This window comes from Balaenoptera musculus, chromosome 20 (genome assembly GCF_009873245.2).
Source record: "Balaenoptera musculus isolate JJ_BM4_2016_0621 chromosome 20, mBalMus1.pri.v3, whole genome shotgun sequence".
Classification (NCBI taxonomy): domain Eukaryota; kingdom Metazoa; phylum Chordata; class Mammalia; order Artiodactyla; family Balaenopteridae; genus Balaenoptera; species Balaenoptera musculus.
Window position 1 is genome coordinate 23,352,951 of NC_045804.1, and position 18,862 is coordinate 23,371,812.

The 18,862-nt window shown below is 45.6% G+C and overlaps 1 protein-coding gene across 15 annotated transcripts in view; it reads right to left on the reverse strand.

Moving 5' to 3' along the window:
- The window catches only part of LOC118886298 (pleckstrin homology domain-containing family M member 1), an 85,916-nt gene that overhangs the window by 56,598 nt on the left and 10,456 nt on the right, over positions 1-18,862 (reverse strand). For 13 of the 15 annotated variants that reach the window (XR_005017702.1, XR_005017704.1, XR_005017705.1 and 10 more), the window contains exons 5-6: positions 16,797-17,447; positions 8,759-9,164 (exon numbers count right to left, since the gene is read on the reverse strand). Coding sequence is in view for 10 of the 15 variants with exons in the window: in XM_036835819.1 (XP_036691714.1) it covers positions 8,759-9,164; positions 16,797-17,447 (1,057 nt within the window). In the remaining 5 variants the exon portion in view is untranslated. The remainder of the gene's footprint in view (positions 1-8,758; positions 9,165-16,796; positions 17,448-18,862) is intronic. The other 2 variants (XM_036835818.1, XM_036835827.1) reach the window with 1 other exon arrangement.

The window sequence follows — 18,862 nt, forward strand, 5'->3', positions numbered from 1 at the left end:
CCTTCAGCTCCAGGCAGCCAGGCCCTGCCCCTTCCCTTCTGTTGCTGTCTCTCTGAGTCTGAAGGCTCACTGGCTGAGGAAAGTGGGTGGGTCTGGGGTCAGGAGGCTTGTAGGAATGGACTCTGCCTCCTTTTCTTCACTTTTTCAAGTGCTCCCTGCCTTTCCGTGCCTAAGTGTGGAAGAGCAGAGGCGAGGAAGCTGGCTGGGCGCCTGAGTGGCTGTCTACACAGAGAAAACGAGTCACCCGAGGGGTGGGACAGCCCAGCTGTTTTGTTAAGTGCCACCAACGTCATCCTGATGTTGCTATTTCCAACCCCTAAATTAAGACTGCCCTCCCTGCTCCTGCAGACAGGGAATGGGGGAGCAGGGCTGGAGCTGCCCAGAATGCCCGGAAGGATTGGTTTGGACAGTTTAATCCATTCAGATGCTGCCAAATTCCTTAAGCCAAGAGTGGCGAGTTCTGAGTCAGGAGCTTGGAGGTGGGCTGGGGGTGGGGGGGGCTCACAGAGCTGGGCCTCCAGAGCTTCCTCCCCAAACCCTCAGATTGGCAGGTGCTTCCTTCTGCCAGTGACAGGACAACGTGTCAATCAGGGTGACTGCTAGGGACCATTCACAACTCAGGATTCTGAACAAAGCCTGTCTAAGTCATCATGACCCAGGGGAACTCCCCAAGGAAAATGGGCTGGAAGAGCAATCACATGGCTGTCCAGGCAGCCTCCTGAAGCCTGGCACACACACCTGGGAAACCCTGCAACTTTCCAGCCCCGGATAATGGCCCTAATGGGAGAGACCACTCTCCCTTAAGACTCAGCTCAGGGGTCATCCATCGCCTTCTCCTGGAAGCTGTCCTTACTCACCCTCAGCCTACACCCCCTCCTACCCACCCCCAGCTGGGTTTGGGACCCCTTCTGGGCTCCAATGGCATTCTGTGTTTACCCCCATCCTAGCACCTACAAAGCTGTTTGGAATGGCCATTCTTCTTTGTGCCTGGCACAGAGTTATAAAAGATGAGGGAATACACCTTGACTATCCAAATATCTTTAACATAAAATAACAAGGATGGGATGAGGAAACAAGGAAGGAGACAGATGTGGATTTTGAGATGGTGTACGCTCACAGGTGAGGGCCTCTCTCTCCTTGGAGGAGAGGGAGACTGCTAGGAAATGTTCACACTTGGTCCAGTGGCCACAGGCTGGCCACCAGGAAGTGATACTCTAGGGAAAACCTTTTGTTCTCTTAAGCAATAGAGAAAAACAGCAGGAATACTGGGGTCCTTGGAGCTTCTGCACATGGGCCTGGACTGAGCTCTGCAGCTGTGCCCCCCTCCAGGACCCCCAGTTATTACATGGAGCGGGGGAGAGGGCAGCACACCACTGTTTCCCCTGCCCCACTAAACCTTCCTGCCTCCTGCTCACTCAGGGTCCCATATCTGGCCCATTCCCTGCCCCTTTAACAGTGGGGGGAAATCACCAATGACCAAGGATCTAAGCCAGAGCAGCACCTGCCACCAGGACCCAAGACAGAAGAATGCCACTTGGAGTTACTACAGGGACCAGGACACTGTGTACAACAGCTAAATCCCAGAGAGGGGTCTGGCAGAGGAGTGAGATGTCAGGTCTCTGGACCACTTTCAAAAAATCCCTTTTGTTCAGTCTGTCCTCATTATGTCAGGCAAAGGGACTGCCTGTACCCGCTCCTGGGGGAGGGGACCACATGCCAGAGGCCAGTGGTTCATAAGGGCAGTGATTAGGGCCAAGTCTTAGAATTCAGACTGTCCTCTGGGAGTTAAACTGAGAAACCAACTCACCACCTTCCGGATGCCACATAGGCAGAGTCACCCTAGTTTCCCCACTCCTGTCCTTCCCAGCACTTATCACAAGTGTAATTATGATGCAGATAGTTAATTGTCTAACATAGTGTCTGTCCCCAAGGAGCAGAGCCTTTGTCCTGTTCCATCACTGTACCAAGTGTAGTGCTTGGCCCATAGCTGGGGCTTTTAATTAAATTAATTAAAAACAAATTTTTAAAGAAAGATTGAATGGCTCTCGGGATTATAAAACTTGATAGTGACTCCCTCCCCCCCAAAAAGTGTCAGATAAATAGCAGTGACTAAATGACAGAAGCATAGAAAGATGAGAATCACGGGGGCAGCACAGTGACTATCTCCTGAGAAGGGAATGGATGGACCCACAGCTCCCCTCTAGAGACAGACTCTGGGAGGGGCGAGTACCCGAGGTTCTCACGCTGAACTCGGCACCCGGTGCTTCGATTCCATGGTTCCCAAGCAACCCTGCAGCAACCAGACTCCCCTGATGCCGGCCAGGAGGCGGAGGGTGACCTGGTCAGACCAACCTGCCTGCCCCAGGCACCTGGTGGAGCACTTCTCAGTGTAAACTTACAAGCTGGCGTCTCGGGATTCTCTGGACAATGTGAGAACTATTCATTGATACCTATGCTTTCCCAGGTACAGTGCTCAGAGCTGACAATATAGAAGTGAACGTGGGACTTCCCTGGTGGCGCAGTGGTTAAGACTCCATGCTCCCAATGTAGAGGCCCCGGGTTCGATCCTTGGTCAGGGAAGTAGATCCCACATGCATGCTGCAACTAAGAGTTTGCATGCCACAACTAAGGATCTGGCAAGCCACAACTAAGGAGTCTGCCTGCCGCAACTAAGACCCGGTGCAACCAAATAAGTAAATAAAATGAATATTAAAAAAAAGAAGTGAACAAACATGGTCTTTCGTATCATGGAGCTAATATCCTGGACAGAAATACAGGAAATAAACACGTAGACAATGAAAGCGATAACAGAATCTAACCTAGTGATGATTGTCATAAAGTGAAGCAGGTAAATGGGAAAGACAGTCATTGGGGATGGTGCTTTTGAAACAGGGTGGTCAGGGAAGGCTGAAACAACAGTGAGGAAAAGCAGTGAGTTGGGAAATGGTCCAGGCAGGGGGAACAGCAAATGTAAAAGCTGGGGCTGGAAGGAGTGGGCTTTGGGAGCAGGTGCATGGAGGCAGTGCGGGGGTGGAGGTCGTGGGGACCGTCAAAGCTTGGTGAGCAGAGGAGGAGTTTTGTTGACGAGGTAAGCTGTTCTGTCCATCAGCTCTAGGACCCTGATAAGATAGGACGTCGGAGCCAGCAAAGCAGAAGCCAGACCCTCAACAGGAGTGAACTCACCACAGTCAAGGCCACGCTGGGGAGCCCTGCTGCGGCCCTCAGCCACTGTCCACAAGGGACATCCCTTTCCTCTAGCTCGAGTGGGGGCTTCAGAGCCTTTCTCTTCAACCTTCGGTGTGTGCTGCTGGTTTTACAGTCACAACCTTCAGGGTCTTGTGACATTCTGGGCCTAAAGTCACCTTCAAGATAGCAAAAACTGGGGAACTCCCTGGCGGTCCAGTGGTTAGGACTCGGCGCTTTCACTACGGTGGCCTGGGTTTAATCCCTGGTCGGGGAACTAAGATCCCGCAAGCTGCAAGGCCCGGCCCCCCCCCCCCCCCAAAAAAAGAGAGCAAAAACTGAGAGTCTGACCCACACTTACACAGTTCCATGATTTACACAGTCATACTCGATAAATGGTACTAAGTCAATCAGATGTCCATTTGGAAAACACCTACCTCACACCATATACAAAAACGAATCCCAGATGAATCATAAACCTAATTGTAAAAGGTAAAATACGAAAGCTTCTAGAAGAAAATACAGGGATTTCCACAGCCTTGGGGTAGACAAAGATTTTAAAAATAGACACAAAACACATTGATCGAAAACAAAAAGACTGATAAATTGAAGTTCATTAAAGCTAAGAACTTCTGGGACTTCCCTGGTGGTCCAGTGGGTAAGACTTCGAGCTCCCAATGCAGGGGGACTGGGTTTGATCCCTGGTTGGGGAATTAGATGCTGCATGCATGCCACAACTAAGAAGTCCACATGCTGCGACTAAAAATCCCACATGCCACAATGAAGACCCCACGTGCCGCAACTAAGACCTGGCGCAGCCAAAGTAAATAAACAAATAAATAATTTTTAAAAATTAAGAACTTCTGTTCAACAAAAGATACCATTAAGAGATTTAAAAGGCAGGGCTTCTCTGGTGGCGCAGTGGCAACTAAGTCCTGTGCGCCACAACTACTGAGCCTGCGCATCTGGAGCCTGTGCTCCGCAACAAGAGAGGCCGCAATAGTGAGAGGCCTGCGTGCCGCGATGAAGAGTGGCCCCCGCTCGCCGCAACTAGAGAAAGCCCTCGTGCAGAAACGAAGACCCAACACAGCCAAAAATAAGTAAAAAATGAATAAATAAATAAATAAGAAAAATATGAAAAAAAAGAGATTTAAAAGGCCAGCCATAGACTGTAAGAAGATATTTGCTATATACATATATTTTTCTCCAGTAAAAGACACATCCACAGTATATAAAGAGCCCCTACAAATCAATAAGGAAAACACATACAACTCAATTTAAGAATGAGACAATTGTAGTGAGGTGGATGGACTTAGAGTCTGTCATACAGAATGAAGTAAGTCAGAAAGAGAAAAACAAATACCGTATACTAACACGTATATATGGAATCTAAAAAAAAAAGTGGTTCTGAAGAACCTAGGGGCGGGAGAGGAATAAAGACGCAGACGTAGAGAATGGACTTGAGGACACGGGGAGGGGGAAGGGTAAGCTGGCACGAAGTGAGAGAGTGGCATGGACTTATAAATACTACCAAATGTAAAATAGACAGCTAGTGGGAAGCAGCCGCATAGCACAGGGAGATCAGCTTGCTGCTTTGTGACCACCTAGAGGGGTGGGATAGGGAGGGTGGGAGAGAGATGCAAGAGGGAGGAGATATGGGGATATATGTATATGTATAGCTTATTCACTTTGTTATAAAGCAGAAACTAACACACCACTGTAAAGCAATTATACTCCAATAAAGATGTTAAAAAAAAAAAAAAAGAATGAGACAGTGACTTTAAAGGATGCTTCCACAAAGCAAATGAAAAGGTATCAATATCATTAGTCATCAGCGAAATGCAAATTAAAACCACCGTGAGATACCACTACACACCTACTAGAGTGGCCAAAATGTAAAAGATTGATAATATCATTGACTATGATAAATAGCAATGAAAATGCTCGTATATTGCTACTGTGAGTATAAGTTAGCACAAGCACTTTAGAAAACTGTTTGGCAGTATCTATTAGAGCTAAACATATGCCTACCCAGTGACCTAGCAATTCCATTCTTAGACGTACACCCAGAAATGAGTACACAGGTTCACTGAAAGGTAAGTACAAGAATGCTCATAGCTGCTTTCTTCATAATAGCCCAAACCTGAAAACAAGCCAAACGTCTGTTAATGGGAGAATGGATAACTATGGTGTGATATATTCTTACAGTGGAATACTACAGAACAATGGAAAAGAACAAACTAGAGCTTCAGGCTACAGGTACAGATGAATCTCACAGACATAGTGTTCAGTGAAAGAAGGAAAAGAGTACATACTGTATGATTCCATCTATATGAAGTTCAACAACAGGACAAACTTTATGGACTAGAAGTCAGAATGGTGGTTTCCTCTGGAGCAGGGCAGTGAGTGGGAGAAGGCATGAGGGAAACTTCTGGTGACTGGAAATGTTCTGTCTCTTGATCTGGATGGTGGTTACAGAGTGTATATGATATATAATTATTCACTGAGGTGTACACTGAGGCTCTGGGTACTTTAAATACACCATTCCTCAAAAAAATTTTTAAAGGGGAAAAGTGGGACAATTCAATGGGGAAATAATAGTCTTTTCAACAAATGGTGCTCATACAGCTGTATAACCACATGCAAAAAAATGAAGTTAGATCATAGATTTAAATGTAAGAGATGAAACTGTAAAATTTTTAGAACACATGGGAGTAAATCTTCATGACCTTGGATTAGGAAATGAGTACTTAGATATGACACCAAAAGCACAAGTGACAAAAGAAAAGACAGACAACAACAAGATTTAAAACTTTTATGCTTCAAATGATATAATCGAGAAAGTGAAAAGACAACCCGCAGAATGGGAGAAAAATTTGCAAATCATTTATCTAATAAGGGTCTAGTGTCCAGAATATATAAAGAACTATAACTCAATTTATTAAATAACCTAATTTAAGAATGGGCAGGGACTTCCCTGGTGGCACAGTGGATAAGACTCCACGCTCCCAATACTGGGGGCCCGGGTTTGATCCCTGGTGGGGGAACTAGATCTCACATGCACGCCACAACTAAGAGTTCGCATGCCACAACTAAGAAGCCCGCCTGCCACAACTAAGACCCAGCGCAACCAAATAAATAAATAAATAAATATTAAAAAGAAAAAAGTCTGTGACAACTGTAATCTGTTAAAAAAAAAAAAAAAGAATGGGCAAATGTGTTTTTTATTTGGGGGGGGGTTATTTATTTATTTATTTATTTATTTATGGCTGTGTTGGGTCTTCGTTTCTGTGCGAGGGCTTTCTCTAGTTGCGGCAAGTGGGGGCCACTCTTCATCGCGGTGCGCGGGCCTCTCACTATCGCGGCCTCTCTTGTTGCGGAGCACAGGCTCCAGACGCGCAGGCTCAGTAATTGTGGCTCACGGGCCTAGTTGCTCCGCGGCATGTGGGATCTTCCCAGACCAGGGCTCGAACCCGTGTCCCCTGCATTGGCAGGCAGATTCTCAACCACTGCGTCACCAGGGAAGCCCCTGGGCAAATGTTTTTTTTTTTTTTTTTTTGGGCAAATGTTTTGAATGGACATTTCTCCACAGAAAACACAAAAATGGCAATAAGCATTTAGATGAAAAGATGCTCAATATCATTAGTCATCAGGGAAGTGCAAATCAAAACCATAATGAGATACCACTTGTCACCCACTAGGATGGCTATAATAAAAGCAAAAACAAAAAAAAACAGACAGTAAGAACTGTTGGTGAGGATGTAGAGGAATGCACTGCTGGTTGAAATATAAAACAAGGCAGCTGCTCTTGGCAGTTCCTCAAAAGGTTAAATATAGTTACCATATGATCCCAAAATTCTACTTCAAGGTATGCATCCAAAAAAGTTAAAAACATACGTCCAAGCAAAAAATTATACATGAATGTTCATAGTAGCATTATTCATAATAGCCAAAAAGTAGGAAAAACGCCAATGTTCATTAACTTATTAATGGATAAGTAAAATGTGATACATCCATATAATGAAATCTACAATGGGATACTGCTCAGCAATGAGAAGGAATGAAGTACTGATACAGGCCACAACATGGATGAAACATTTTGCTAATTGAAAGAAGCCAATCACAAATGTCACATATTATATGATTCCATTTATGTAAAATGTCCAGAACAGGCAAATCTATAGACAAAGGAGATTAGTGGTTACCAGGGGTTGAGGTGGGTGAGGTAGGAGGGGAAAGGGACAGGAGTGATTGCTAATGGGTAGAGGGTTTCTTTTATGGGAGATGAAAATGTTTTAAAATTAGACTGTGGTGATGGTTGTACAACTCTGTGAATATACTAAAAAAATTGAATTATACACTTTAATTAGGTAAATTGTATGGTATGTGAATTATATCACAATAAAGCTGTTAAAAAAAGAGGGTGGATATGCCTCTTCTATAGTCTATTTCATGGCGCTGGCCCATCCTGAGTTATAGGATCTGGAAGCTACAGGCCAAAGGAGAGATGTGTGTGGGGAACTGAAAGAGCTAGACTATATCCCCAACACAAGCCCCAGACAGCAGCTAGGATGAGCTCTGGGTTTTATGGGTCTGTGTCCACGTGCACTCCAATTCCTACTTCTGCTTTTCACGACCCAAGAGCAAATGTGAAATGGCACAAGACCTTGGGTTCACAGCTTGACTCTTGCTTCCCGGGGCCCACAGTTCCAGCCTCTACCCTCGGGGCTCTCTCCAGGACAGTCCCAGGGCTGGCTACCCTCGGGTCATCAACACACTGGATTGGCTTATTCTAGAATAGTGCTGTCCCACAGAAATACAATGCAAGCCACATAGGTCACCTTAAATGTTCTAGTAGCCACATTTTACAAAGTTTAAAAAAACAGGTGAAATTAATTTTAATAATATATTTTATTTAAAATACATATTTTAAATGTTTTCATTTTAACATGACCAATAACCAAATTATGAATGAGACATTTTACATTCTTTTTTTCCTACTAAGCCTTCAAAATCCAGTGTTTGTTTTACTCAGCTTATCTCAATTTGGACGAGCCACGTTTTAAGTGCTCCAGAGCCACATGTGGCTAGTGGCTGCCCAAGTGGACAGTGCAGTTCGAAATCTGGTTCGTGTTGCAAAATGAGTATTTTCAAAGCCTGGTGCTTTATGAAAATGTTAATTTAATAATAACAAGTACTGAGGAGGAAACCAAAGCTCAGTGAGGTGAAGTGCCTCACCTAAGGGCATAAGGGCATAACCCCTGAGTGGCAGGGGTTAAGAGAAGAGAGTCTGCAGTTGGGTGAGAATTAGCTTCTCCACAGGGTCCATGTGCAGATGACAGGGGACACCCATGGGAAGAGATGGGCACACAGCCCGGCTCACATCCACCACTCACACCCCAAGGAACATTAGCTCCATCATCACAATGCTATTAACACCAAACCGTGCAGGGCGAGAGGCTCAGGGGGAAAAGGCAGAGACCACTCGGGGTCACTAGCTGGAGAAACCCCGCACCGCCTCTGAGACATTCACCAACACCCCCCCCCCCCAAAAAACCCAGCTTGTACCACTCACCGGACTGGTGGGTGAGGGAACCACAAGGCTCAGCCAAGGTCCATCCTCCTCCAGAGGCTTCTTCTGGCCACTTCCTTGGCCGACTGCTCTGGTCGCCTCCCTCACAGGACTAGGAGGCTGCTGGCCTGAAGTGCTCCCCGGAGGGACAGCTTGGGCACTGGCCGGCTGTGGCCAGCCCAGGGGGCCAGGTGCCTGGGAAAGCGGCTCCTGCTTGTGGTCCCCATCTCGAGTCCCAGGGGATGCTTGGGCGGGGTGGGGCTCTGCAGGTACCTCAAAGTGCAGGGGTGTGCTGGTGTCCAGGCCGCGGAGGGCGAGCAAGGCCTGCAGTGGGGGAACCTCCGTTTCTTGGCTCAGTCTGTTGGTTGGCACAGAGTTTACCTGGGCTTTGCTGAATTCCGACAACACCCTGTAAGTTTTTAAACAAAGAAACCTGTGTGATGGGGTTGTCAGCTGGAATGCCCAAGGCTAAGTGGAAAACTGCTGTTTTGTGATTGAACAAAAAACAAAACAAAACAATCCCCAACCCCTTAATCATCGCTGCGCTCCCAGCTCACACACACAGACACTCCCAGCAAAGTTGCTCCCCAGCTGGGGCTTGGGCAGGTTGGGTAGGCAGGTGAGTTGTGTGGCCTAGGATCTCAGCTGACAAAGCTCAAAAAGCAGAGAAAAGGACTAGAGGCGAATGGGAACTGACTGCCTTTCACCCTCTGAACAGGCTAACTGTGGGCCTGAAGAGTCGGCTCAGCCAAACAGCTGTGTGGCCGGTCCCTGCCCCAAGGCGGCCTCAGCAGTGCCTCAGTGAACAGCATGTCTCAGAGCTGGGCTCCAAGACTCCGCTCCCTGGGACACGGGCTTGGGTGAAGTGAGGACCCGCTTTGTTCCTGGAACAGTAACTGGGCCGCAGGGTCGGGGTGAGGGGCTGGGTGTGGATCCAGAGAAGCCTCAAATCCCCAGAAGCTGCTGCTGGAGCACAGTGCATACAAGCTGTGCAGCGTGTGTGCCCGTGTACACGGGGTGTGTTCCTGATGGGACTGGCACTTTCTGCCCCTCAGTGGTGTGTCTGGAGCCGGGGGAGCCAATGCCACTGCCTTTGTGTACACACACACACACACACACAAACATAGTTCTGGGACTTCTGGAATGCGTACTGGCTAGTGGCTGCTCCTCCCTCCCTCTCCTGAGGCTTCCGAGAATCCAAGTTCTGTTTCTGAAGTAAATCTATTTGCTGTCTCCACCTCTGCTTATGAATCCAGTGAGGACATCATAGGCAAATGCAGGTTCTGCTGGCAATAAAGCTGTCTGGAGCCCAAGAGATCTCACAATCGCACATATCTGCCCTAATGGCTTAGACTGGGTGCAGAAGACACATCAAACTCCCCTTAATGCGGTTATGGAAAAGAGGATTTTAGAACTCAAGTTTTCATGTGATTGTCTTCTAGGTGAGCTCTGCTCTTATTTACACCATCATAACCCCAAACAACATTTTAAGTCATTTTAGACATTTAGACAAGAAGAGGTGACCAACCCATGCATTTCTGGGCAACTGATTTTCAACAGAGGTGCTGAGACATTTCAGTGAGAAAAGAATAGTCTTTCAACAAATGGTGCTGGGATAAGTGAATAGTTCCATGCAAAAGAATAAAGTTGGACTCCTCTCACACCATATAAAAAAATTAACCCCAAATGGATCAAAGACCTAAAGGTAAGAGCTAAAACTATAAAAGTCTTAGAAGGAAACAAGTGTAAAGCTTCATATCTTTGGATCAGGCAATGGTTTCTTAGATATGACATCTAATGCATAAGTGATTAATAAAAAATATAATAAAAATATTTGCATATAAAATGTGCAAATATTATCATATAGCTGATAAGAGTCTAGTACCCAGAATATACAGAGATCTTACAACTCAACAATAAATAAATAACCCAATTTAAAAACAGGCAAAGGGAGGGACTTCCCTGCTGGTCCAGTGGTTAAGAATCCGCCTTCCAATGCAGGGGACGCGGGTTTGATCCCTGGTCAGGGAACTAAGATCCCACATGCCACGGGGCAAGTAAGCCCACGTGCTGCAAGTAGAGAGAAACCTGTGGGCCGCAACAAAGAGCCCACATGCCACAACTAAGACCCGATGCAGCCAAAAATAAATAAATAAATAAACAGTACAGATAAACTGGTTTGCAGGGCAGAAATAGAGACACAGATGTAGAGAACAAACATATGGACACCAAGGGGGGAAAGTGGTGGTGGTGGGGGCGGTGGTGGTGGGATGAATTGGGAGATTGGGATTGACATGTATACACTGATATGTATAAAATGGATAACTAATAAGAACCTGCTGTATAAAAAAATAAATAAAATTAAAAAAATATTTTTAAAAAGAAAAAAAGCACAAGGCTTTCAAAAACTAAATAAACAAATAAAAAATAAAAATAGGCAAAGGAAAAAAAAATCAAAGGATTTGAGTAGACATTACTCCAAAGAAGATATACAAATGGCCAATGAAGACATAAAAAAGTGCTCAAAATCATTAGACAATAGTGAAATACAAATCAAAACCACAATGAGATACTACTGTACGCCCAACAGGATGGCTATAATAAAAGAGACAGAGAATAACAAGTACTGGCAAAGATGTGGAGAAATTGGAACACATATATATTATCAGTGGAAATGTGAAATGGTGCAGCCCCTGTGGAAAACATTTGGTAGTTCCTCAGAAAGTTAAATATAGAGTTATCATGGGACTCAGTAATTCTACTCTTAGGTACATACCCAAAAGAATTCAAAACATATGTCCACACAAAATACTTGTAAATGAATGCTCATAGCAACATTATTCATAATAGCCAAAACGTGGGAAAAAATGTCCCTTAATTGATGAATAAATAAATTGTAATATATCCATACAATGGAATATTATTTGCCCATGATATGTGCTTATATAACGTGGTTGAACCTTGAAAACATTGTACTAAGTGAAAGAAGGCAGTCACAAAAGGCCACATATTTTATGACTCGATTGATATTAAATGTCCAGAAAAGGTAAATTCATAGCTAATGGGTAAGGGACTTCCTTACAGGGTAATGAAAATGCTCTTGAAGTAGACAGCAGTAGATGTTGAATTCACGACCTTGTGAATATACTGAAAACCACTGAACAGTACGCTTTACAATGGTGAATGTTATGCTACGTGAATCATATCTTGATAAACAAACAGGTGATCTCTCAGAGAAAGGTGTAAATGTGTTTGTGGAATAGTTACGGGGGGGCATTTGCTAACCACTTATATGTGTCCAAACCACGGGGTCCCCTTCTGAAATGAACTAGGGTGTCAGATTTTTAACAAGGTCCTCTGTGAGGTCCCGGCTCCTCATGGGCTCCCGAGAGGTGGTGTGGTGAGTGATTAAAAGCAGGGGCTTCCGAGTCCACCTGGCCTTGGTTAACACACGGCTGTGGGCCCCACAATGTGAACATTAAGTTCATGGACTTAATTCCCTTATCTGGAAAATGGACGTGGTACCAGCACCCATCTTTTATGACTGTGACAAAGATTAAATGATATAATACAGGTAAAGTGCTTAGCACAGTGTCTGGCACAAAGTGATCAATAAATGTTAACTTCATTATCACTGATAAGACTGCTTAGCCTCCGTGTACACAAACATAAACATGTAAGGAAAGGAACAGATTTACTGAAATACTCACTAGCATTACCAAAACAGTTATCAATTAGAAGTGAATCCTAACCTACAAGAAAGATTTTAATGACAAGCGTAGACTGGGTATTAGAACAAGTGAGTGACTTAATGCTTAGAGAAATGTCACCAAACAGCAAGAAGCTTGTGTGATCCATTAGAGCTTCTGTCAAATCAAAACCAAGGTCAAGGGGAATTCCTTGGCAGTCCAGTGGTTAGGACTCTGCAATTCCATTGAAGGGGGCATGGGTTCAATCCCTGGTCAGGGAACTAAGATCCTGCAAGCTGTAGGGCATGGCCAAACTCCCCCCCCCCAAAAAAAAACCCAGGTCAGGGTGAAATGAAGCTCACAGAGCTTCACCAGAATTGGTGAAGGACCCAGTGAGAATAAGAGAGACACGTACATCAAGTGGAAAAAAGAGCTAGAGATGAGATTTTGAAGGAAAGGCAAAAGAAAGAACATTTTTAAAAACTTTGAGGAAAATGAAACATAGAAATGAAACTGGGGTGGGGGGGCGGAAAAGGAAAAGAAATGAAACTGAAACCACTACAGTCCTTCCACTTTGGTCTGGTTCAGGGCCGTGTTTCCCAAAACCTTTCTATTCGAAAATTGTTTGTTTTCCTTTTTTTGGCTGCGCCGCCCGGCATGTGGAATCTTAGTTCCCCGACCAGGGATTGAACCCAGGCGCCCCCTGCATTGGAAGCACGGAGTCTTAACCACTGGACTGCCAGGGAAGTCCTCTATTCAAACATTTTTAAACTTTGTGCTTTCATTTAGAGAACAATCTGGAAAAAAAGTATATGTATTATAAATACTTATGTACGAAGTAAATTAAAAGCATGGCCTGGAGAATCTGAATGGCCACCTTATAAAGTACCCCTGACAAGTGATCCTGAGCCTGCGGTTTTCCTCAACATGCGGACTGTTGTGTTGGTGATACACAGTACTATTTGGCAGTCAAGGGCCACTAATAAAAGCAAAGAGGTGGGCTGCACATGCTAAGAATCATTTCCCCCAAGGGAAGGCCTCATGACAATGACCTCTGACAAATATTACTAACCAAGGTTTTGCAGCAGTGTATGTGAGGACAAGCAGTAGGACAACGGATGTCACAGGTACACAGTAGTAAAATGACACCACCACCCAGTGAGCATGCATGCTGTGCCAGACACTGCTCTAAGCATCTGACAGATCTAAATTCATTTCATCTCCCCAGCATTCCTTTGAAGCATTCTTATCCCCATTTTACAGATGAGGACATCAAGGTCAGAAAGGTTGAGTAACTTGCCCGAGATGGCAAAGCTGGCTGATGGAGGGCTCAGGCAGTCTGGCTCCTGAGTCCACACTTTTTACCACTAGACTGTACCTATGCTTCTCAGTGATATAATTATAATTCAGGATATAATTATAATTCAGACCTAATGAACACAAAAGAAGCTGTGTGCGGCAGTCGATCCTCTCTTCACAAGGCAAACTGTAATTTGGCTTCTGCAAAACATTAATAAGTTTCATTTGGAATGTTATGGGTTTTGCACTTCATGTTTAATTTGTAGATTTTTTCTTTTTTTTTGGCCGCACCGAGAGGCTTGTGGGATCTTAGTTCCCTGACCAGGGATTGAACCTGGGCCCTGGCAGTGAAAGCGCAGAGTCCTAACCACTGGACCACCAGGGAATTCCCAGTTTGTAGATGTTTTGATTTTATAGTTGCAAGAGTTTTAAGCACAACGTGTTTATGCCTAATTTTAAGTTATATACATTTAAGTAACACAACAACTTAAGCAAACTCTTACGTGTTGGTGAGAATCTTTACCCTTAAAACATATACTCTGAGAAACGCTGCTCTCTGTGAATGCTCCAAGACAAACTTCCAGCCCAGCTCTAAGAATGATGGTGCTGGCTGCATGCGTGTGTGTGTGTGTGTGTGTGTGTGTGTGTGTGTGTGTGTGTGTGTGTGTGTGTGTGTGTGTGTGTGTGTGTGTGTGTGTGTGTGTGGTGTCTGCCACTTCCTCACATCACTGTCCAGTGTTGGTCTGTACATCCTGACCCTCTTCCCTTGAGTTCCCCTGGAATACACAGGACAACACTTCCCATGCAGGGTGGATGGCCACTGATTCAGTGACCTTAAGCTGGAATTTTCCAATCACAAGACTCATGAAAGATAAAGGCAAGGCACATGACAAAGAGAAGGCTGGCTGGTCTGCGGGAGGAGGGAGAGACAACCAAGGGCTAAGACAGGTGACTGAGCCTCAGTCACGCCACGGGCCCAGCCATCTCTGGGGCGGGGGCTGCTCCTTCACAGCACGTTATATCTAATCCTTCCGTTTGACGTGTGAAAATTCTATCTGATGTGCTCGATGTTCGGAGGCCATTTCTGGGAACTACCAGACATTCTTATGTGTGCATCTCACTCATGGGTATCTCACTTGATTCTCAAACAGCCCTATGAGGGAATTTCCATTTTAAAGATGAAGAAACAGTAAAATAGGTAACTAGTAAGGACCTACTGTATAGCACAGGGAACTCTACTCAATATTCTGTAATGACCTATATGGGAAAAGAATCTAAAAATGAGTGGATATAAGTATATGTATAACTGAATCACTCTGCTGTACAGCAGAAACTGAAACAACATTGTAAATCAACTCTACTCCAATAAAAATTAAAAAAAAAAAAAAGGAAAAAGATGAAGAAACAGAACCTCAAAAAGAGTTAGCCATGTACAAGACATTACTGGGCTTGTAGGTGGTGGAACGGGGCTTGAAACTAGATCTGCTCCAGGGCCAGTCCATGACACCCAATCCTGGTGTGATTCCCACACTGGGTGAGAGCCCTGTAAAGACCTGAACCAAGGTGGGGGGAAGGGTGGGGAACAGCAGGAGTGGAAAGGTCCTAAACACAGCTGATGTAACACAGGTCCTACTAGAGGAAATGCTTCAGAGACGGCTACCATTTTTTACCTATGAGACGAGCAAACTTCCAAAAGTTTGATAATACCTTCTGTTGACAAGGCTGAGAGGACACAAGCACAACCCTGATAGAGTGCAAATAGGCAATATCTGTGAAAATTACAAATTAATTTATTCCTTGGCTCAGCAATTTTGCTTCTGGGAATTTACTGAACAGAGATAGCTTGCGTAGGCCTAAAGGACCACATACACAGGTTATTTATAGAAACACTGAACTCCAATGTCCATTAAACTCAGGGCTGATTCAATAAACTAAGGTACATTCATACAATGGAAAAATCTGTAATAGGAAAAAAAAAAAAAGAAGCTCTGATATGAAAAGATCTCCCAAACAAGGTATAGAATAATGTATTTATAATTTATACTAGCTTTCATGGAAAGAAAGGAATAAGAAATAAGAAAGATAATAACCTATAAGGGAAAAGAATCTGAAAAACAATATATTTTTTATATATATATAACAATATGTTATATATATATTTATTTATATATATTATATATATATAACGTATTTATATATGTGTATAAATAACTGAATTACTGTGCTGTACACCTGAAACTAACACAACATTGTAAATCAACTATACTTCAATTTAAAAAATAAAGAAAGAAGAAAGAAAATTTTAAAATTTGTACATTCATATTTGTTATAGATGCATTTAGAAACTGGAAAAATATGCAAGAAATTAATAATTATGGTTACATAAATACAGTGGGAAAGACTTTTCACTGTATATATTTTAGATTTTTTTAAACTATAAAAATATATTATCTATTCAAAAATTAATGTTAAAAAGCCTGAAGGAAGGAAGGCTGTGGCCAGGCTCCCTTCTCCAGTCAAGTTCGTCACTCCATGTCCTCCTCCTCCACACACTTGCTCGTCCCCATTTGTCTGCCACCCCCGTCCTGGCATCACTAAGGTTTTGTGTCCCCCAGAAGGTCTTCTGTGAGGTCCGAGAAGATCACCCTTATGCACTGTGCTTCATTGCACTTTTTTGGAAGTTGTACATAGAGCTCTGAACTATAAGTTTCCTTCTCTCTAGATGAAGACGACAATAATATTTCACACTAAATCTCAGAGAGATTAAATAACTTGTCACAGGTCACCAGGACAGAGCTGGGGCTGGAACCAACTCTGAGCCCCCTCTAAATGCATTCTCCCCACTGGCCCCAGTCTGCCTGAAGGTACAGCTCCCAGCAATTCCAGTCCCTGCCCCCTTCGTCTGTCTTTACGCCCTAACAGAGTTCCGTGCTCAGTGACAGGCAATCACACGCCCCAGGAAGGGAGGGAGGGCAAGAGGAAGAGAAGGAAGGAAGGAGAAAGAGAAGGAAGGAAGGAGAAAGAGAGGGAAGGGGTGGGGGAGGGGTACTCACTCTTGCAGAGACAGGTCTGAATCGTCAGCATTTGCCGTCCCCAGGTCTGAGTCGCAGGACATGGGCTCCTCGGAACGGTCTGGACTCTTAGAGCCATTCTCTTGGAGCAGGCAGCTGTCAGAGTTGAGGCTGCAAGAGAGCTGGGACGAACTAGCCGTGTCCAGACTGAGGGAGGAGGCCGTGAGCCCCCTGTTCCGTCGGATCTTATGGCCCGAGTGCTGGACCTCGATGTCCTCCGAGCCTGAGGAATGGGAGATGGAATCCAGAGACTCCTTCCGCTGTAGTTCCGCTCCAGAGGTAGTGAGGGGGTCGAGCTCCGAGAGCGGGCAGAGCCCGGAGAGGGCCAGCGGGGTGAGCGTCCACTCGTTTAGGATGGCAGACTTGTAGGAGAGCTCGAAGGACAGGGACGTCAGGCCCTGCAGGAAGCTCAGGAGGAACTCGCCCTCCTCGGCGTCCCGGAGCAGGGCCGTGGGCTGGTAGTACTCGCACAAGCGGGCCTGCTCCTGCAGCAGCAGCTTCAGGTAGCACTCCATCAGGCCGTCATTGAGGGCCAGCCGCAGCCAGGCCCGGCAGCGGCCCACGTCCGTGCTCACAAAGATCAGGTGCTCCAATTCCGAGATGATGTGTCTGGGAAGGCGGAGAACGCACGTGCTTCAAGAAACAACTCCAAATCACGGACATGTCATTTTATCCACTGGTTAGCAAGAGCCAGTAACAACGACCGCAAATATACATAGGCATGAAAAACTCCTGGATAACAGCGTTCAAAGGGGAATTTAGAAAGGTTCAGCTCTAACCCCCCAACTTTTTTACATTTAGTGTCATGAAGGATTGTTGCCATTTTCATGACAACTACCCGTCCGGCCCCTGACGTCATCTGCTCATCCAGGACATGTCTGCTAAGCCCCTAAATTTTAGGTTGAGGTCCTTGGAGCTGTGAAGACACAGGGTAAAGTCATGGTCCCTACCCTCGGTCCAGGAAACCGCCTTTCAAGGGCATATTGAGGTGAGCCCTGCTGTTAGCAGAGCTGGGGTGAGGGCTGGGTAATCACCTCTGGGTTGGAGTAAGAAAAACGTCACAGAAAAGGGCAGTATCTGAGCTGGGCCTTGAGGGACTACAAGAGGCAAAGATGGATGGAGAAGCTTTGAGGCACAAGGGACTGACGGAGAAAAAAACATAAAGGGTAGGAAAGCAACAGACTGTAACACGAGTGGGGAGCGCTCCAGTTACAGCACAGGGACGAAGAGCGGGTAATTGGGTTGCAAAGCCAGGTAATGCAGGGCCCTGAGTATCAAACGGGGGAGGCAAAGCGGGGCGATGCTCCCCACACCTGGCGGTGCATCGGAATCACCTGGAGAACTAGGTTAGGATACAGGTTCCGGGGCCCCAGCCAAGTGAAGCAGACCCCAGGCTGGCTGGCATTTGGGAGCCTGTGGGCTACAGGTTTTTGCTCAGGAAAGTGACGTGCTCGCAGCTACGCAGACTTCAGGGTGGGGTGCTCCTACCCAACCCAGCCCCACGTGTACCAAACTCAGCTCCTGAATGCCTCGGTCTGATGTAAACGCCCCTCCTCTGACTACCGCCATCCCCTGTGCACGTCTCCTCCACGGGAGTGTGGACGGTACTCTGCAGAACCCAGTGATGGAGCTCCGGTCAGCTTAAGCTCAGTAAATGTGGGCTGACTGACCAAAGAAAAGACAGAATGAGATAAGGGGGACAATTAGAAAGGCACTGCCACCCAGGAGTGAGGTAAGAGCCTGAGATAGGGCAGTGGCAGTAGCACGGGAAGGAAGATTAGAGACTGACAAAGGCACCTTCGGGCAGGAGGTGGCAATTAATAGCCCTGAGAGGCACAATGTCAGCTGCTTGCTCCAAAGCCCAGGCGGTTCAGGGCAGGGCCAGCAAGACAAGTGTCTCAGAGCACACATTCAGAGGCTCTAGCTGGATGCCACTCTTCTTAAAAAAAAAGAAACAAACCCTACCTTGTTACAAGTATGATACGTAGCACACAGATGTGCAAACATCCTAAGGCAGGGTCAGCAAACTTCTGGAAAGGGCCAGACAG